The sequence below is a fragment of the Nannobrachium achirus genome, assembly GCF_963921795.1.
Source record: "Nannobrachium achirus genome assembly, chromosome: 14".
In the NCBI taxonomy this organism is placed as follows: domain Eukaryota; kingdom Metazoa; phylum Chordata; class Actinopteri; order Myctophiformes; family Myctophidae; genus Nannobrachium; species Nannobrachium achirus.
The window spans coordinates 46,137,553-46,160,048 of NC_137821.1; the positions used below are offsets into that span (position 1 = coordinate 46,137,553).

At 43.1% G+C, this 22,496-nt stretch overlaps 1 protein-coding gene across 2 annotated transcripts in view; it reads left to right on the plus strand.

Moving 5' to 3' along the window:
• Positions 1–10,884: 10,884 nt before the first annotated feature.
• The window catches only part of LOC308298328 (H(+)/Cl(-) exchange transporter 5-like), a 96,456-nt gene continuing 84,844 nt past the window's right edge, over positions 10,885–22,496 (plus strand). Inside the window, exons 1-2 of one of the 2 annotated variants that reach the window (XM_080741908.1) lie at positions 10,885–11,262; positions 16,960–17,103. In XM_080741908.1, the coding sequence (XP_080598034.1) occupies positions 16,971–17,103 (133 nt within the window). In that variant the 5' untranslated portion in view covers positions 10,885–11,262; positions 16,960–16,970. Of the gene's footprint in view, positions 11,263–16,256; positions 16,338–16,959; positions 17,104–22,496 lie in introns of those variants that run through there. The other variant, XM_080741907.1, reaches the window with a different exon arrangement.

Consider the following 22,496-nt stretch of genomic DNA (forward strand, 5'->3'; position numbering starts at 1 on the left):
ATGTACCATGAGCTATGGACACTACTAGAGATGGACAGAGAGAGGAAGCCGTCCCACGGAGTCACCTCTGCACATACAGCTTTAACCACATGAACTCCATAATAGCGGATCTACAAGCTATTTAAAGGCAAAGAGATTTGGTTGCAGCGGGATAAAAGGAAGGGGGACTAAGTATAGAGCCCTGGTGGACTCCAGTCAACAAATTATATAGGGTTTAAAAAGCCTGTGTTTGAAGTTCTTCCCTACCTTTTTGGACAAAGTGGAGCCTGTAGTTCAGCTTGCGTTCTGGAAGATGAAGGATCATCATCATGGCAAGTCGTCCTCTGTAGTTCTGGATGAACTAGAGCAGTGTTTCTCAAACTTTTACATTTCAAGGTCTTCCCTTAACTCTGACAGTATACAAATGGAACCAATTGGACCTGGTTCCATTTGTATACTGTTAGAGTTACAGACTTGTATGGGTCAATTTAGACCCCCATAAAGGAACCCACAAAGTACCTGGAATCCACTTTGGGGCCTTTTCCACCAGCAAAGAACCGGTTTGGGTTCTTTCTCCCGACTATGGGATGAACCAGAGGTGAGCTTTTACACGAGAACCAGAGTTGGTTCCGAACCGTAAAAGTTGGTTCGGAACGGGAAACCACAAAATCCTTGGTTCCTCTGGTTCATTCTGGTGGAAACGCAAGCCGGTTCGCGGCCGGTTCGCAAGAACGAACCAAGGTTCCAAGAAAGTTGAACTGGTTCTTGAACCAAGGTTCTTTTGGTGGAAAAGGCCCCTTAGAGAACCGCTGTACCAGAGGGGTTCTTTGTTTTTCTGATGGAGAGAGGAATGGATGGGATCGGAGTGGCCGGAGAACGGAAGGAAACAGGGCTTCATGCACCAAGCAGGAGAAGCACAATGTTTGATATTATCGATCATTCAAGCAGTGTGAACGCGTTTCACTTTGACAGCGAAATGCTTGAGAAAGCTGAGAAGCACGTTTAGGGTCCGAATGATGTGTGGCCAAATTATGTTCTGCCACTAAAGATGAAGTTAAAGAAAGACTACTACTAGTCATAACGTACGTCGGTCCGTGCTTTTAGCACCGTGGTTGCACATACGTAATACATGCTGCTCTAGTAGGAACTTGACCTTTTAAAGGTGCTGTAAGTGATATGTATTGTTGTCTGTTAAAGTAAGTGCTACGTAGCTCTATATTCTGATAGCAATCATTGCAATATGGTGTTTTGTTCAGTAACAGGGAACAAGACATTGGAAGTGATGATGCAAACAAATGAGCAGACAAAAATCTGAACTGGAACACTCATGTTTCATTCATGTTTGTGGGGCATGTTTGGGGAAAGAAATGTGTGTTCCGAGACCTGAAAATATATTTTCTGATTCAACAAAACTGGGGAGAGGGTGAACAAAACACTCGATAGCAACAATCGTTTATTATCGTTAATCGTGATAAAGAAACGCTCACAATAATCCCATCGTGGAGATTTTGATTTATCTTGAAATCGTCTTCCGTTGCGCGCTACGACGAATGATCTTTTGTCGAGCTGCAAATTCAGCACCAATTAAACCCTCAGTACTTGATAAAAACGGACCTGCGAAGAGCACTTTTAGTATGCTCTTATTTCACTACACACAAATCGAATCCCAAAAAACTGTGGATTGTGAGCTTGTACATCTGCTGTTTTTGGTGAACATTCCCCCTAGAATAGGGATGCTGCCTCGGGGTTCACGTGGTAAGCAAAAGTGGCATTTTTTATTATCACGATAATATCGTTGAACGCAATTATGTTTGCCACAATAATCGTGATCGTCATATCGCCCCATCCCCACGTACTACTTGTTTCACGTCATGTGTCAATGGCATACTGTAATCTCTTTATACCACACTAGTCTTACACCAGTTATCTTGACTATAGTAACCTCACAGTATCTCACTATTTTGCCAAAGATTGATGATGATGATGTTGTTGATGAGTCTGATAAGTGTGTGTCACCGAGACACTACTTATTTATTTAGTGTATTTAAGTCTCCTGGTTCAGGGAATCTTGGAGATTTTGTTTTATTTTCCTTTTTTTTTTAAACTTTGGGTGCTTCACACTAATACTAAACCGAATACAGCTGAATTCCGTAACACACATGTTTCCATTCGCTACAAGTATATCACCGTATCATGTATTGGGTTTTTGTTGTCTATATATGAATGTACAACTGTCTATATCTGTAACATGTTTTACTGTATATGGAGTTTGACACTCCAGCTGTCATTATTTTTTGTCACGTTATCGCCGTTATGTATAGAAAGACACCGCTGTTTATAATGTACACGTTTTGTATATAGCGATATTGATTTGATATCTTAAAACTGTTTAGTGTGACTGGAGTGTGTTTGAAACAAATGCGTGGGATGAGCAGAAAAAAACGTAGTCTTAAAAAAACGTCCGGAACACACATGTCAATGGAAGTGTCTGTATTTCATAGTTTGTGTTTTTTTTAAGTTCGTCCGTGACACTAACAATGTGACCTAACCGCACGCAGAAACTGATTTAGTGACCAATTTTTTAAACAAAGGAATATACCGTCTTTTTTTTTATGTTCTTACAGTTTCAAATATGTAGTAGCTCTTCCATCATGCCTCTTCCGCCAAATGATTCGAGACAAGTGAGGTTTCCGAGGAATGTCCTAGGACACAACGCTTGTAATTTGAGTTTGAACAACAACTGCTGAAATTGCAGCCCTCGATTTCACGGTTAAATTAATCCGGGATCTGGTTTCTACTACACTGAGTTGCCTTGAATGTTTCTGACTTTATAGCTGCTTTTTGCCAAAGATTTATTAGCTTGTAATCCTAAAGCACAAGAACGCTTCTGGTGCCTTTCTCTGTGTGTAATGAAGTCTCTGGAAGGGTCCGTATGTGAAGGGATGCACATTGGCTGTAGTAGGTGAACTATCACAATGTTTTAATTGTTATAATGTACAGTGTGTGTAAACTCGAACTGTACAGAAAATGCAAAGAACTGTAGTTAATGGAACGCACACGCAACGCAATAACGACCGGTCTGTCAATAGTGTGTTCACCTTATTGATTTTCCAATTGTAATTGTTTTGAGAAATGTATTTTTTACCATATGTGGCAAGTCTCTTCATTCCTAGATTTATTTTCCTTTCAAATATTGGAGACACAACGTTGAGCTCAAACCAAGACGTCCATGTATGTCATAATGTTGATCTTAGTATTGTATATATTCTATATATTCTTGTATTATATCAGCCATTGTTTTGTTTTCTTTTTTTTAAAGCAGCCTGTAAATCTTATTGGCTGACAAAGCGCTGGCTAGGGGGGGACCAGTAAGCGCTTTCATGTTATTTTGAGTTTATTTCCAAAACCTCTCTCGTTCTTTTTGTAACGGCATTTACTCTTGTTCCCCCCCCCCCCCTTCTTTTTTTTTCTTCTTGTAAATGCAAAAAAAGAACACTCCTGTGAGGTGGCAAAGTACCATAAATAATAATAATAGTATTTTAAACTACCCTTTTATGCCTTGTGTGGTGATTTATGTCCGTTGGAGTGGACAGGCCTTTGAAACAGCGGAGGCCATTGCAATTATGTGCTCCCATTCAGGAGGGAAGCCGTTGTTTGACTGCAGCGCAACGGTTAAGTAAATATGGGCCGACACCGAATGGCGAGTGACAGACTAGGAGTGAGTGAGGGAGTGTGCGGTGCCCGCTGAGATGGTCGAGGCATTGAGAACCTTCTCTACGTGGGGCTGGAGAGGTCGTTTAGATGAGAGATGTTATGTGGTCTGTGTGTGTGGGGGTTGAAGAGTTGAACACCCTCATTTAGGAGCGGTTTGGCTGGGGTTGTTTTAAGTGTGGTGTGGTGTTACTAATAGTCTCAAACACGGGGCACGCGTGCTACTGTAGCCTGGAATCAGACGAAGGAAAAGTTTTTTTTGTTGCCCTTTTTGGATTTGGGTCTGGCCCGCTCCAAAGATAAATTCTACAGAGAAGTACCAGACTCACATCCACGCAGTGATATAGTCTGGCTACCCGCGTGCACACACACACACGCACGCACACACACACACACACACACACACACACACACACACACACACACACACACACACACACACACACACACACACACACACACACACACACACACACACACACACACACACACTATATGTCTTTTTAGACATAATATGCCCATTCCAAAGATGCACCACGATCTTTCATGGGCAGAGGTGACTTATGGGGGCTAGTAGTGTTACTGTAAATAGTATTAAAGAAATTGTCGGCTTATTGTGTCTAAAAATACATATTTAGTCACTTGTACGCATGCCCCCGTCCACTGAAATCAACATAATTAAAATCACTAAAACAATAGAAAGCAGTAAATGAAAACATTTTAACACTCATCTTTAATTTTCTTTAATTATGATCTAAAATATGAACCCTTGTTGTCCTTTAAGACTATTTTGAGCATTTCATGGCACTTTATTCTGTATACTTCTATTCCAGAGGGAAATGTTGTACTTCACTCCACTGCGTTTTATTCATCAGCTTTAAAGATGTTATCTTTAAAGCTGATCTATTTGGCAATAGATAATAGATAATATACAAGCTTTTAAAATACGTACAGATGGATTATTTTTTTGCTCTTGAAGTTTTATAAAAGCAGTGCCATTCGGGGTCACATTACAGATCTGAGCTGTTGACGGTTCCAGAAATAATGATAACGTCTCGCATGGTTTCATTTCCATAAACGATCAAATGATCCCGTATTTCAGCACAAATCAAGGCTCGGGAGACGAAGGCCAAAAACTGACAACAGATTAGTTTATCAGTGCTTTGTTCTTCTTTCCACTCGCGTTAATCATCTCACGACCCCTCAGAGTCTGTGTAGGGCCCCGACCCCTAGGTTAACTTGGGAACCACTATACCATACAGTAGTGAATGTAGTTTTTCATCCTATAAAATTGGTTTAAGGGAGAGCCGGTAGGCCAGCGGGCAGACCATGTCGTCACACTTGATTTGATTAGATTTATTTAGCACAATGTAAAAACTGTAGAGAAAAAGAAAAGTGCTGAGGGGGCACGCTGGAGCAGTGGTTAGCGCTTCGCCTCACAGCTAGAAGGTCCTGGGTTTGATTCCCGCCGGGGGACGCTGTGGGTGCTGGGGGCGTGTTCCTCCCTCTGCAGCATCAGGGTATCAACCCTAGGTGGGGTTGGCGATAGGGCCTTTCTGTGTGGAGTTTGCATGTTCTCCCCGTGTCTCCTAGGGTTGATACCCTCACAACAATATGCAGTAATCCTGGTCTCAATAATGCCTCCCCCTGGCCAGTGGGGGCTCCTGATGGAGGGGATAGGAACTGGTTGGAATAACGTGTTCCTTCCACGTGCTACGTCCATTCCAGGGAAATCCCCCCCACGATTATTGTGGCGGGGAAAAGAAACAACTTGGACTACCTATGCATTGAAGGAAGCATGAGGTCAGTCCGTTGTCTCCCCAGACACGGCAGAGGGAGAGCAGAGCCCAGGATTACATAGGCAATTGGCACTGGGTGAAAAATGGGTTACAACAATCGTGGGATAAAAATTACAAAAAAATAAAAATAAAAGTGCCAGGAGGAGGCAAGAAGCCCTTTGGGCTGATATGAGGCCTGTGTATAACACAGTAAAATACTACTGGAACATGATTTGTAAACCGCAAAATAGGCCTAAATAAAAATCTAAAACATGACTGAAGAACCTGATTATCCATTACAAGATTACCGACAATCAGCCAAAATAGTTGACAGGATGTCAATACATAGAGCAACCAAGCAGACAGGGAATAGAGAAGAGGAAAATAAATAAAGAAATAAACAAATGTTACGGTAATGTGTGATAAATAAAGGATTGCATTTTCATGGCACTTTAAGTGTCTGGGTAGCTCAGTCGGTGGAGCTCTCGCATTTGGACCACAAGGTCATGGGTTCGATTCTGGGCACCGCCAACTCAGCGTATGAGTAGCACGGCTTTGGTGCAGCAAGCCATACGGCAAGTACTGGGAGCTGAAGGTAGGTGTGGCGCTCCACCTCAGCAATCCATCTCCCAGGGGTCTAGCACATTGTAACGGAGACAGACTCCTGTGTGTTACCGGCTGATACCGACAATAAGTGAGGGACAACTGCTGTGAGGAAGCCACTACCGACCTACTTGACTTAAGTACACAAAGAGCTTACAATGGTTGATTCATTCATACATTGGGAGGTGAAGTGGCAAACAGTTGACACCAGCGTCCTCACTTCCCACATCAATGGTGGCAAGCTAACACCGACCTACTCATTGGAGGACCTGCTCTACCTCCTGAGCCACAGCCGCCCCTTCCCACAACCTGCGCCTCCTTGATGGCCTGTTGAGTGGCCAGCCGAGTCATTGATTAAAGTGGTGTGTGAAAGAGATGCAGTGGCATGTACTGTATGTAGCCTATGTGCTCAGAAAAGCTCTCCTGCATGAATAAAGACATTGAAAAGCATCCAGCGATGTGGGTCTAATATGCTTTGGTATGGAATCGATAGCACTACTATGATATAACATCCCACTTCAGTGTCACATTTCTATCATCTAGCTGCTCTACACTACAGTACATACAGCAAGTACTGTTCATCTCTGACTCACAGAGGATGGCCGTAGCTTAGTGCAGTGTTTCCCAACTACTTTCTGGCCTTGACAGCCCATACATCCAAACAGAAAGGTCCTATCTGATTGCATTAAACAACGTTAAATGATGTTAAACTCACTTTCCACTCACTTTGCCACTCGATTTGCCATTCACTTTATGCATACCCTCTATATGACATATGACATGTCACAAAACCTACAGTATGTGGTTCCCTTTGCACACTCAATTAATACTCAGTGGTTTTACAGTGCATGGGTCGAGGGTTAGACACCTCGACCAGAATCATGACCTGTGACAGACAAATTAACTGTTGGGGAGATCAAAAGATCTAAAAACGTGTCCTCTTTTTGGACTGATGTTTTAAGCCGCACAGGGTATAATTCTGCTACCCTGGCCTGTGCCTGTGCGGTGGTGGTGGGTGATCATTTCTCGGGGATCAAACGTACTTTGTTTTGGTAACATGACGGTGTCTTTTAATCACCAGCCTTTCTGCCTCCTTCCCACACCCCCGGCCTAAAAAAAGAAAAGGCTTTTAAGGGTCTTAGGGGGTCAAAAACCGAGTCATTTATAAGCACAGATGGAAAGCGTTATAGATAGCTGACTGTGAAGAATGCTGAGACGTTTCAGGGTTTCATCACAGAGGGGGGGTTGGGGGGGCTATAATAAAGAAAACAGCTGTCATAAAGAAACGTGAAGAATCTGAGTCTTAGACAAAGGAGTGAGTGAGGGAGTGCATTCATTCCTCTGGATGACCCAGATCTATGGCAGGGCACAGTGTGTGACTGTGTGTGTGCGCGCGTGTGTGTCTGCTTTGTACTTTGTCGTACAACGGTGTCTGTGCAGAGAAAATAGACAACCCACAAGCTGTACATGTGCCATTTTTGCTATTTTGAAGAAGATCCCAGAAAATCCCAGAATAGGGGCACCAAAGAGATTCTAAATCTAATCTAAAGTACAGTATGTAAACTAAAGGCTATGTGTTTGCATGTGTGCATGTCTTTGTGTACAGTATACGGCATGCAAGTGTGTGTGACGAAGAGAGAAGAGTAGCATAGAGAGACATTTTAGACTGAGAAAAAGAGAGAAGTGAGAAGTAGCAACATAACATGGGGTAGAAACAAGGATGTGTGTGGGAGAGAAAGAATGTGACAAAAATAAATAATAAATACATGATATGAGAAAAAGAGAAGAAACCCATGATGAATTGGAATGCAGAGGACCACAGTGAAAACATGCCCCCGGGGTTTTGTATAACTGTACCACTGTACTTTTTGCAAACTGTTAATAAAGTATTCAATGGTAAATGGACTGCATTTATACAGTATCACGATTTTCTCCAAAGAGCTTCACATTTATAGGAAACCATGCAAGGCACCAAACTGCTTATCGCGAGCAGTTGAGTTGGGGGTCCAGTTTCTTGCTCAACCCTTCGACACTTTGCCAGGAGGAGCTGGGAATCGAACCCGGAGCCTTCAGATTCTATGACGGCCACTTTACACCCTGAGCCACTTCCGCCCCAGTCAATTGATCAATCAATCAAACAAACAAACAAACAAACAATCAAACAAACACATGTAACAGATTTGGGGGAATATGAGACATGGACAGACAGAGAATCGGGTGCAAGGAGAGAGGGGGAGGGGGGAAGAATAATACAGTAGGATTTAATGCGTGAGAAGAAATGTGGAAGAAGAAATGACCCATGCATTGTGTTGGGAGATGGAGAGATATGAGAGAGCGAGGTCAGAGGTGGAGTAGAAAGGTGTGGGTGTTGCAGAGAGGAAAGTGTTCCAGAATAAAGACTAAAATAAAGATGAGCAGCTCCGCAAGAGCAGAGTGCGGGAGTTTTTGTTCATGAAATATCTTTTCATGATTTCTTCAGTATTCACAGTCCTACGCACCTGCACCTGAATCTAGTGGATGTGCGAATACGAGAGAGTGTTTTCTACTGGTGATTCAGTCCGAGTGTATCAAAGGGTGCGTTCGTTTTATTGTCCACGACATTGCAAGCGGCGCGAAGGCCAGCGGACCTTGGTCCTGCTCTTCGCCCCCGAGCGCCGCAGGCGCGAGTGGCCTCGAAGAGCGGGCCAGGGCCGCGCGGCCGGCGGAGCGCCGCGCGAGTTACGAAGCCGTGGTGAATGCAATCGTTATATTTAAGCCCACGATAAACGCCCGCGCAGTCCACCCGGTGCGCATTTCCGAACGCACCCTTTGATACACTCGGACTGAAACACCAGAGGAAAACACCATCCCGTGCGAATACTTCCCCTACCCAGAATAAAGAGTTGAAATATGACCAAGAAACATAATAAAACATTGTCTCACTCTGTCTCTCTCTCTGTCCCTCTTCAAGCTCACAGCGCGGCAAGCTTGTAGATCTGCTATTTTTGAAAAGTCGTGAAAAAATTTTAAGCGAACATTTGAAACGAAATATTTTGAGATGGGGGTCCGCGGCCAAATACATGTAATTTTGGGGGTCCTTGACATGAAAAGCTTTGAGCACCACTGACATAGAAACATAGGTTTTTCAAGAAACCTTAGAAGGATTTGAATTATTCAAAGACAAACAAAATAGCAGATCTACAAGCTCGCAGCGCGGCACTCAGTGCCGCGCTGCACACACACACACACACACACACACACACACACACACACACACACACACACACACACACACACACACACACACACACACACACACACACACACACACACACACACACACACACACACCGAACATGGGAGGTAGGAGCAGATATTTATGTTGGCCACCGGGCAGGGCAGGCAGAGGGACAGTGGAGGAATGAGGGGGTTGAACGAGGGGAAAAGGTGGGGGTGTTGATGATTAATCAAAGCTGCAGACACAAACCAGGACCCCCTGCTGTGCTAAGTAAGTAATAAAACACAGGCACGCACAGGCACAGGCACACGCAATATGAAGCCTAAGGGGCCTATTTGACTTTGCTCCACTTTTTGTAGTTTTGTCATTGCTTCGTGTCATGACTATAAAAGGCCACTAGGTGACACCAAAGAGCCATTTCAGGTGTCAATGTGGCACTAAGAAGTTGTCTGGCTACTAGACTGATGTGGCACTGTGACAGCCAGGTTTTCCTCTGTATTCTAAATCTAGGCTATTAATCTAAAATGTCTGGATCAAGAGAATCAGGAGTTGTTTTGTCACTCACTCATACAGGTAGAAGCAGCAACATGTCATGTATGTTCTGCAAGACTGTAACAACAATGATTACAGCAATTACTGTCTGGTTCAACACAGCAATTTTAGTTAATTGAGTAGCCTAATACTGTACTGTGATTAATTGTCCTCCGCGCTGGAAACCTGGAAAGGCTGGTGACACGAGGTTTAGTGATGAAATAAAAGGAAAATAAGAGTTACTAGCCTAGACACAAGAGTAGGCCTACAACTGTTTGGGCTCAGTCCCTTAATACATTAAAAAAAATACAAAAAATAGCCTATATCCTCCTATTAAATTGAAAGGGATCATGCTGTCCCCACACCTTTTACTATAATGGCCCAAGTCCCTATGTAATATGAGATACATAAAGTGGTTCCTGTGTGTAAATAAGCTGTAAAGCTTTCTAGGACCTCCTTTTAGTTGACCTTGTACCAGTGATTTGCGCTGTCATGAAACATTTTTTTTCCTATTGCAAACTGCTAATAAACTCTTCAATCAACCAACCAATCAATCAATCAATCAATCAATCAATCAATATTTATTTTTTTACTTAGGCCAAAACCTAAATTAGGTTTGATCCTATTTAATTACCGTGTTGTTATGTTACATAACTGACAGACAGTGTAGTTTTCTACAGTGTAGTTTTCTAGTTTTCTAGTCATAATAAATTGTTATTAACGTTTTGGGTGAAATATTAAGAAATATCACATAATTTTGTTTTGGATCCGTTTCCTGAAAAACGTAATACAACAACAAGAATGTTGTTACTAGTAGGCCTACTACATTGAGAGGAATGTAATGCAAACGTAACTAATGCACAGTCACACAGAGCAGCCAGCTGGTCTAGGAGGATGATGCCCGATGCCATCGAACACTGCTCCACTGACCCAGTTGGATCGGCTCCGCGTTCCACTGCTCTGGCCTGGCACAGACCTACACAGAGCCAGAGAAAGAGAACACATCCTGTGCGCTGAGGAGAGAGGAGGAGAATACCTGGCAACTTTGTAACGACAACGATCGGACACAATATATCTCTTTTTGGTAACATTTTAGGCATCAAAGGGATGCCGATCTATACTATGGCAGGGTTGGGGATAACTCTCGGGGCTCAGAAAACGCCGATTTGTGTCCCTAGGCTCGTAGAATGACGCAGTGGTTCGATCGCAGAAGGCGATAAGTTTACATTTTAGACTGGAGTGCTGTTGACATAAGCAGCCTCCAATCCACTAAAGACAGTAGACAGACCGGCTACGGGCCGCCGGTGAGTGAGGAGACTCCTAATCCAAGTCACAAGATATATTTAACCAAACAACACTGACTCACACTGTCCTGATCTGGTCCTGACTGCGTGGAGTCGACAGCACCGCCACCTACACATCTATAATCTGCTGTTTTTACAGGTAGGCCATCTTTATGCCTCTCTTTCTCTCAGTTTTCTGTCAAAAATAAGCCGATCTACAACCTCGATCGTACATTTTGAGATCCATCTGTAAGTCCGATCTCCAGTGAAGATCCTCTATTTTTCTGGCTGTGTCAGATATAAGAATATATATGTTGCTTTGTCCATAAAGGTATGCCTAAATATTTCGGTCTTCTTCTTATTGTAATCAGATTGTTTTAGGATCGGGGATCTCGCTGGTTATTAAGTTACAAAATTGGTTTTCCGTGGCTGGTAGTGACTGGCAACAATGTAGCAGCTCAGCTGTGCTGTCTGTGTACGAGTTGTTACACTTTTTGTGTGTGGTTGTTGTTGGGATTACGAGGCGCGTTACAACGCACGCGGTGACCTATCGAATACTGTGGACAATGGATAGGCATCACACCACTGACACCGGGTGTCGAGGTCGTCTGGGGCCAATTCAGTGGAATTGTCGCGTCGCCAGTGAATGTGGGAACAGCTTGGGGTCAACTCAAGTGAAGTGTGTTTCTTGTTGGATGTTGATATTCTCACCACAGACTGTCTGCCAAGTGCCAACAGTACATAAACAAACGTGGGGACCCATATTTATGATGTGTGGAAAAGGTTCTATAGCCATCAGCCCAGCACAGCTTCAAAATAAGTGGGTTATTCTTCACTTTACTGGAAAATCTAGCTTGTGGAAAACTTCAAGATAGCTTTGTAGTTTTCCAGTAAAGTGAAAAATATAGAGATTGAAACAAGAGAAAGAAAAACATTGACAGAAACAGAAAAAAATATCTTAGAATAAAAATGTCCTTTTTTGAGTAAATAATATAGACTACACTGTATACACATATTTACATATAGCAGTAACGGAGACAGATTCATAACGGATATAAATCTGTTGTGTTTGTTCATTATTTTCACTCACTTCACACACACTAATGAAAAGATACACACGGATGAAGCAGATGGCACAGTGGTAAAGACCCTGCCCACCACCACAGAGGTTGTGGGTTCTAATCCACCGCGGTGCATCCGGCGTTTTGGGTACGTTCAGATATCTGGCTCGCAAGGCGGCGTAACGCCCCAGCCTATAGCATGCATTACTCCCTTACCTTTGAACCTTCACACTTGAGCAGCTAATGTGAGTGTGAAAAAAGTGACGGTTAGGTCTGTCCTAGGGGTGGGCGATATGGAAAAATACAATATCACAATATTTTTCCAAGCTGTATCACGATACACGATTTTATCACGATTCTTTTTCACGTTGTTTTTTATGGTTATTTTTCAAGTTGCTTGACAAAAACAAGACTCTCTGGGTTCCTTTTGGGAGGTCTAAATTGAACTTTACAACTATGTAACTCTGACAGTATACAAATGAAACCAAATGGTCCATTTGGTTTCATTTGTATGCTGTCAGAGTTAAGTGGAGACCTTGACATTTTAAAGTTTGAGAACTACTGATTTAGACCAAAATGCACAAGGCTCCATCAATTGTATCACGATATACTGTTAGCCCTGAATACATGACTCTCATATACATGAGAGTCATGCTCGAACTTTAACATGAGGACCAGTGGGTAATCGAGCCCTCAACGGTTTGCGCTAGGAACATCAGATTTCAAAAATAAAGTGCTTACCCAAGCCAACTCTGCTAACGATTTGACGCCGCACAACGTTCATTACACGCCGCTCCCCGGTTGTTGAGTAAAAAGCATTTTTGTCCGAAATTATTTTGTTTTCCATTGGACTTCCTCGCTTATCCCAAATGATGATCCAACCTGCGCCTCACTTGTGCCACAGCGCCCCCACATGCTTGGTAGGTGTATTTCGCTGTAACAGGTAGGTTTTCACAGCTTCACTTGTTATAATTCTTAGCTTCTTGATTCTTTTCCCTTCTCCTCCGGTGTTTGCGCTCATGTGTCTCTCTCAAGTAGTCAAGTCAACAAGTGAGAAGATGTTCGGCCGCAGGGCGTGCACTACAAGACAATGTGTTTAGATTCAGTTACAGCCGATAGAGGGCGCAGTTGCGCACTTTGGGGGTAAGCGAGGAAATGACCCGGATGTCCAATGGAAAACAAAATAATTTCGGACAAAAATGCTTTTTACTCAACAACCGGGGAGCGGCGTGTAATGAACGTTGTGCGGCGTCAAATCGTTAGCAGAGTTGGCTTGGGTAAGCACTTTATTTTTGAAATCTGATGTTCCTAGCGCAAACCGTTGAGGGCTCGATTACCCACTGGTCCTCATGTTAAAGTTCGAGCATGACTCATGTATATGAGAGTCATGTATTCAGGGCTAGATATACTGTATACGATACCTCTGAAAAGGCATATCGTGGAGACATTGTATCGTCTCAACGATAATTATCACTATATCGCCCACCCCTAGTCTGTCCCATTGGTTAGTGAGTGTCTCTACCGGGTCAGAGTACAGCAGTGCTGAACCATGAACCTGTATTGAACCCTTGAGCTTGTGACCCCACAGAGGCATAATGCGTCTTCGATCAGTGACCTAACCCTTCCGGGTTATTCTCTTAACATGGGAGTGTCGGGTGTCTGAGAGAACACAATTGGCCCGTGTTCAGGCCAGGGGAGGGAAGCCGAGCATCCATCCATCCATCCATCTTCAACCGCTTATCCGGAATCGGGTCGCGGGGGTAACAGTTCCAACCGAGACCTCCAGATTTCCTTATCCCGAGCAACTTCCTCCACTCCCTCAGGGAGTATACCGAGGCGTTCCCAAGCCAGTTTGTAGATATAATCCCTCCATCTGGTCTTTGATCTGCCACGGGGTCTCCTCCCAGTGGGACGTGCATCGAAGACCTTCCTAGGAAGGCGCTCGGGGGGCATCCGTACTAGATGCCCGAAACACCTAAGCTGACGCCTTTCCAAGTGTAGGAGCAGTGCAGGGAGGGTGATATTTGTCACTGCATGTATTCCTACGTCCTACACCTGTCAGTATAGGACGAAGGCTCTACTTTTTTCCCGGTGGGGGCTCCTCACTGGCAGGTGAATCAGTAGGATACAATGGCAGTGACAGCATAGGAATGTGTGTGGGGAGGAATCAATTGGCATAACGACTACATTGGGGAGAGAAAGGGGATACAAAAATAATTGTCTACCCTTAAATAATAAATTAAAAAAAGAATGTGAAGGCACTCTCTGAGGAAGCTGGTAAGTAATCGACACAAGGAAAGTAATATGCATAAGGGAACAAAATTCACATGAAGGACAGTTATCCAATATAAAGGAAGCCGGGGTTAGGGCACGTTATGCCTCACTGTCATCTACATAATAATGGATGTTTCTTATTTTTTTGTGTGATAAGAATGGTAACCAGAACGCTTGACCCAGAACACACTCGCTCCCAATTCTTTTGTGTGGGGACGAACGTGGCGAACGTTGCAAACTTAAGTCCGCTTCAGCCGACCCTGTGTTGTTTGAGTTACGATCTGGACAGAAAATCATTGGGCATGCAGAAATAATACCTGGTGGTCAGTCTGACCATTCCGAGTTCGCCGGATGGGGTGGAGGGGTGGGGCATGGGGCATAGGATGCTATTGTCAAAGTGTTCAAATGGCACTCACCCCAAAACACTCTGTTGTTTTCCTGGACCGCTCGCCCCACCATTGGTTCTTGTATTCGTTTTTACTGTGGATAAGGTTAGGAATCAGTTTAGGGTTAGATATAATTTTACTGAGGTTAAGTTTAGGAATAAGGTTAGCTTCTGGCATAGTTTTACCTAGGTTATGTTTAGGAATAAGGTAAAGTTTAGGCATAGTTTTACTGAGGTTACTGTTCGACTTTAGGAATATTTAAGCCCTTTGCACACAGGCGCGTTTAACCGCACGGATAAAACGGACAATATAACCTTTTGAAAAGAAAACAATGATTCTCTATGACCTCATGCACACCGGCTCCGAATTAGCCGTGCGACGAGAGGCTGCCACCGTGCGTTTTTTTCTCGATCGAACCCAGTTCGATTTGTGCGTCTTGTCGCATGCGGTAAAAAACTCATCACTCCTTTTATGACTCCTTTTTGGATCCGCAGCGCCGATTCCGCACAGCCTTGCATACCAAATCCAATGCGTTTTATTCATGCCGCAAACGAAAACAAACGCAACTGTCCTGTGTGCAAAGGGCTTTATTTTTGAAAAATGTGTTCATACTGATTTAGAAGACATAATGGGTAACGTGTGACAATTGAGTATCTAGAAGTGAAATCTACGAGATTGTTGTTGATACCCACGGTCAACGCGTTTCACTTCTGCCTTGACAACACAATGCAATTGTTAGCTAAAGCTGTTCCTTATTTTATTTATGTAACAAAACCAGAAGCACCAACAGATGTGCACAGCCACAGACATGAATGATTCACATTTCTTTATATCAAAAATAAGGAACAGTAAAGGCCTACATAATGTCTAACAGTAAATGTGCAGGCATGAATATTTAGCAAAGAGGACAAGTAAAAGTCGAGTGACTGAGCTTTATCAATTTAGCTTCCACATTTCCATTCCACTGTATATAGGCCTAGTACTGTTTTGTTACACATGAATATAGAAAAGGTTAAATACAATATAGGAGTTTGCAAAAAGGCTTTTGTATTTGGTTTGTCTTCTCTTCCTGATATGAATGTGAACGTTTCCTCTTTATAGCCTACTTTTCAAGTACACAACAGAATCAAGTGAAAGAGAGGACGCAACAGCGACCCCCGGTGGTCACACAATTCGACAGGGTCACCCCATGCCACGTAACCGCTTAAATAATTGCTCAACAACTTCCCATGAAACGGTGACGACGATTTCGCCGTCATTAATGGACAGTGAAAACATCAGCTGTGTGGGTGGGGTGGGGTGGGGTGGGGGGGGGGTCGATTCTGGGAAGTGAAGTAGGCCTATGCGTTTTAACATCCTCAAAAAATGCTTTACAAAGGGGCTAAAGAGTGAAAGCACAGTGCATTATTCTACTGACTAGTCTCTCTGTTACTGGCTGTTGCCTCCTGACTACTCTACAAAAATGTTTCAGTTTTGGAGCACGTATCAAAGATATACTTCTGAATTGATCAAAGGTTGGTTTAACAGCTATTCTGTTTGGAAAAATGTTATTAAATTATCTGCTTGTTTGTTTTAACCTATTATTTAGACCTGCATCTGTGTCACGTCTAGCTGTAACCATTATTTTATGCTTTAACCATTAAAAATAGCAGATCTACAAGCTCATGCTCATGCGAGCTTGTAGATCTATTTTTGAAAAACCAGGAGAGTTTGTGCAAAGCTTTGAATATATCTTTTTTTTTAAAGCGAACATTTGTAACTCAAATATTTGCTTCTGGGCGTACATTATACGGTACATGATACATAATTTTTTTGAGACTGGATTGACAAAGACATTTGAGAACGACTGACATAGAAACATGCCTTTTTTCAAAATCCTTAGAAGGATTTAGAAGACACTTATAGAATCGGGTCAAAAATGCCCTGCACAAATGTTCACAATATTAAAAAAAAAAAATAGCAGATCTACAAGCTCGCAGCATGGCACTCGGTGCTGCGCTGTGAGCTTGTATATCTGCTATTTGTCAATAGCTAAAGCATAAAAGAATGGTTAAAGTAATAATGCGTAATAATGCGTATAGGTCTTAGTGTGGAGTTAATGCTAATCATGAACATTTGCTTCCCTCCTGCAAACAGACCACATAGGGATGGATAATGCTGGATACCGCACAGGGAGCTTCGAGGGCCTTCATCACTCCAGCGATGATGACGAGCTGGTGGACATAGCAGGGGCCACTCTGGACTTCTCCAGCACCGATGACGTTCCACCCCTCAGCTCAGGTAGGAGGTCACCTGAAGATTGAGTTTTTGGGGGTCTCTTATACCTTTATTGATAGGATAGCAGACTGACATGGTATGAGATGGGGAGTGACATGCGGCAAAGGCTGTTGGGAATTTGGGACTCGAACCTGCGACGTGCTGTCAGGCTACTTTGGAGCCTAGGTGGTCCGGCCAGTAGTTTTTAACCATTGAACTGGTGTAAGGGATATTTGTTTAGTGTTAAATAAAGAGGCCTATATAGAGGGTATGTGCATGCATAAAGTGAATGGCAAAGAGAGTTTAACATCGTTTAACGTTGTTTAATGCAATATAGGATTTTTCTGTTTGGATGTACTGTATGGGCTGTCAAGGCCAGAAAATCATTTTTTGCCACTCAGTAGGCGTTCCCGCATAACCTCCGGGTAAGATGATGCTGTCAGTCACGCACATACCCTCTATTGTATATTCCGATAGCAATCATTGCTTTAAACTGTTTGTTCTGTATGTCCAACTATTTAGTAACAAATTACCAATGTGTTATCCAATCTAGGGAAAGAACTTTCAGTATTAATACTTATTATTATTAGTTAACAGAGGATTTGACCTTGCAGTTGGAAAGTGTGATGCCAGTTGTCCTGAACAGTGAAGGCATTGATCTGAACCCAGAGAGGCAAGGAGTGTGTAACATGGCTTTACACATGCTATGTTGTATGGTATGTGTACTTTGAATACTCCTGTGGTTCTTACTGAGCCGCTGGGCTAATTCTTCTGCAAAAACCTCTCCAACTTGCCAAGTACTACAGACCCCTGACTGAGGGGACCCTGGGGTCAACAAATATAGGTCAAGTGGTTTATAGACACATGTTTTGGGTCAAATGTCTCTTATCTGGACAAACCACTGGGCGTGTACTGAGTTCTGAGTCTGACATGGACAGGAGGAGTTGTGTGTTTGAGAGTACAGAGTGTCAGTTAGTTCTCAGACGTGGTTGTCTCCTGATAAGATGTGTCTTTAGTGTGTGTGTGTGTGTGTGTGTGTGTGTGTGTGTGTGTGTGTGTGTGTGTGTGTGTGTGTGTGTGTGTGTGTGTGTGTGTGTGTGTGTGTGTGTGTGTGTGTGTGTGTGTGTGTGTGTGTGTGTGTGTGTGTGTGTGCGCGTGTTCAAAATGAAAAAGCTGTGGTCACACACTTGTGAATCATCAGTTGCTCCATTGTTTCCTCTACAGTTCTCTCTTCTCTTCTCTCTGTCACACATCATGCATACACAATGAACACAAGGCAGCCTGCTCTCTCTCTCTCTCTCTCTCTCTCTCTCTCTCTCTCTCTCTCTCTCTCTCTCTCTCTCTCTCTCTCTCTCTCTCTCTCTCTCTCTACCCCATAGTCACACAACATGTGTTGTACTTTTTTCCAGCTAGATTAGATTACACTATTTATACCGTTTGGTCCAGACATAGAAACACTTGGGTTTAAACGTCAGATGTTATTACAACCGTTTAAAAGTTAGTTCCCCAGCAAACATGTCAGGACCTGGACCAATCAGTGAGGTCTCGATTGGGGCCAGATCACAGCCCATATGGGGATGATCTTGACGTCTTTACCAGGACATCATATGGACGTTTTTGTTTGACAGGATTATTGTTTGTAATGTTTGTTGAAATATGAGCATACAGTATAAGGTTATATTCTGGGACATATCTAACTAGTTATGATGTTTATCTGGCCTAGAATATCACCTGATTTCATATGACGTCCTTGTAATGACGTCAAGATCATCCCCATATGGGCTGTGATCTGGCCTCAATTGAGACGTCACTGATCGGTCCAGGTCCTGACCGACCGTGCTTGCTGGGTCTAGTAACACAGTGAGTAGCACTTGTGCCTAGTGTTTTCACTAGTCCATTTAAACTAGTGAAAACAGCCGATCGGTGCGAGGCGTTGTGTGCTTGTAGATCGGCTGTTTTCACTACTTTTGTGAGACGGCCTTGAATGATGAAGCAGGGCTTTACTTTGCGAAAGAACGTACACATTTGGAGATACGAGGTTTCCACCTGACAACAACGATATACTAGTATTGTTGCTGCTCTTATACCACCATTATTACTGGGGTTGGTGGGGGTCTGACAGTAGCCCCCCGCGGGCCGCCTATTGGGGAACCCTGCCATAGTGGCTTATAAGAAGCCGACATGGCAACACTGACTGAGATCATAAATCACTTGTTATGTCATATACTGGATGTCCCAGATGCACATGGAAGGCTCGCTGGCATTGAACCCCGTCTTGGTTTAATGTGACACCTCTCAGGCAGGGTTGCCCCCGGTTACTGCTGATGTCACACTGATGCCACTAGTCTTGCCCTAGTCTAAACAGGAAGTGCTCTGCCAAGGCCAAGAACACGGACGGGCACAACATGTCCTGTGGTTTTCATAGCGAAACCGTGCCCATGGGAATCATTTCAGATGTGCAGAGAGGATGTGTGTTGCGTCAGGCTGTTATGAAATGAACGTGTGAGTTGTCGTCGTGGGATATGCCATGTGTGTCAGTGTCATAACATGAAAGACTATATTAACCATGTTGGAGCTGGCTTCCCTTTTCTGTGCATGTCATTATAGGTAAAACTTTAAATCTTTTTAAGTTTCTTCTTGATTTTCCCTACAAAGTATTTTCTTTTTAATAACGGAAATAGGGTTAGGGTCAAAACGTTTGCGACACGTTGTGAGCTCCTGGATATGCAGTTTTCATGATGAATACAGGCGTGCCTTGAGATTTGTGTTTGTAACAAAAGGTCTGAAAGCTCTACACCAGCCAGGGGTCTTCAACAGGGGGTCCTGTACCCCTGGTGTGTGTTTTGTTTTGATTTAACATTAACCACGTTGAAACCTATAGCATTAGCAGATCTACAAGCTTGCAGATCGGCTATTATCATCAAAGGGGTTTGGTGTAGAGGGGGAAAAGAAGCAGACCAACTACAGAGCCAACGGTCAAGTTTGCAAAGTATTGAGGGTTTAAGTGGCCAAATGTGTGAAAATACACATTAGCATGACTCCAACACTGATGATGCTGTCAAACACATCTATGAAGCTATGTGATTCCATGAAGCAGTTTAATCTGCAACACATTTCTATACAATATGTAGTGGGGGGTCCCTATTCATCTATCTCTCAGGTAAGGGGTCCTTGACCTTAAAAAACGTTGAAGACCCCTGCTCTACACTACACCTTAACTACATGACATGTAAACCAACGAAGTGCGTCTGCCCGGTGACTGCTGATGCCATTATTACATTTCAGTAATGCTTCCTCATTTCAACATGAGTCCAGCCTGCTTCCTTTTCCTTAGAAAAGGGCAGTGCTGCTGTTTCAGCCATTTAGGTCTGCCCGGTTATGACTGACTGATTTAATTAGTTGTACATTGATATCTGTTTGTACGGGTTCCCAGGTCATCTGTGACATCGGCATGTCTGGATGTCAGAGTGTACCAGACTCCACACAAGAAGATAGGCCATGTAGAGTTCTCGTGTCTTTAGAAAAGTGAGACTGCTATGTCTTCAACCTCGAAAAATGTAATAATCTCATTTAATCTTTGCACACCGTGGAATAAAATGGAAGGTCACTAAACCCTACATAATAAACTCCCACTAGACCTAAGACAGGCAGCCTCTGTGGATAGCTTTAAAGCACAGCTCAAGACCTATTTCTTTACTCTTGCTTTTAGCTGCATTTTTAAATCCCTGTGCTGCTTTTGAAGTCTGCACTGTTCTCAAAATGTCCTTCAATGTTATGTTTTTATTTTTTCTGCTTTATTATAATCGTGTATTTGTTCCGTTAAGCTAAGTAAATAAGGTTGTGGCGACAGTGCTATATGATGGTTCATCCCAAAGCTCACTCCGTATAGCAGCCCAAGAAAAGAATGATTTGATTGTTCTTTTTGTAAAGCAAAAGAATAACTCAAACTAAGAGAGGCAAAGAAGATGTTTATTACAAATACATTCACATATTTATGTCTTTGCCTGGCATTAATGCAGACTCAGAGAGAGAAGAGTTAGACCCACTTACCCCATCTTTAATGGAGAAGGTTGCAAGGATTCAAATTGATTAGTTCCTCCTTGAATACTAACTCTAAAGAGCCTATTAATAATCTACCATGCTTCTGTTCTCAGCTATGGCTGACAGACATCGCCTCAGCCCGAGAAGCTCAGGGATCAGGCGAGGACATGCTGTGAGAGTAGATAATCAACGTTTATGTGATCAGATAAATCCAAGACTGTTTGACGGCAGTAGCCGTATTGTGCGCATAAGGCTTTTTAATGGGCTCTTGGCATGCCTTTTTATTTCCTGTCATTTAGTGTGCTAACTCACCCTTCCTTCCTTGCCGTTTTTTCCCTCCGCGCTGAATGGAAACGCTCATTAGCGTGCGTGCTAACGGTCACTCGGACCCGCTCAACCCGGTGAGCAGAAAGAGAGTTCGCTGAAGTGGCCCTGGCTACTGCCCACACACAGGGCAAGGTGTCCACAGTCATAATCATATCGACAGGTAGAATAAATGACAACATAATCACAACAGTAAAGCTGATCGTGCAGCTTTAGGTTTTAAAAGCACTGTTCTTGTCGGACAAACTAGGCAATTATTTTTTTTATTTTTAATGTTTTTTTTTTTACTTTACCACTCTATCTTCCATCCATTCTCATACTATGCCTGCAACAGGTGCATGATAAAGACCAGTCATGCAAAAAATGTCCTAGTTTCACTGTTTGGTGCAGCTTGCTGTGGATAAATTCCTTTTTTCACTCTCTAGAAAATCTCTTTGCTAAAAAATTGCCGACAAGCTCACAACGTGTGTGACGCGTTGTGAGCTTGTCGGCTATTTTTTGTGGACCGGCTATTGGCAATTGTTCTGCCCCAGGATAATGGATGTTGGGGGTATTTTGATTATCGCGATAATATCGTAAATCGCAATTAATTTGGTCACAATACTCGTGACATGAAATTTTCATATCATCCCATCCCCATACTGCGCTCTACCGCACCCGTGAGTGATCCCAGGATTACAAATCCCAGAATGCAACCGGAAATTACGTCGTCCCAAAATTCATCCGCTCAGTCTGGCTCAATGTTACGAGATTTACGAAAAATCAATGTAAATATTGACTTTGTCTTGCATTCTTCACCAATGCTTCATGGTTTACAGTAGCCACATTGATTTTCCGGGAAAGGTCTGATACAAGTTATGTTGACTTTGCCTCGAAATGTTTGAACTGGTTAACATAACATTCAGAAGTATTTGCTTTTGTGATAGCAGCCCTTGTGATAGGCAGCACGCACATGCACACATAGACATCGAAGGGGGCTTTTATCCGTCTGTAAAAGTGCCCTCTCCAGACCATGAATGCAGTTTTTACTATGGTGAAAGAAATGCAAATGC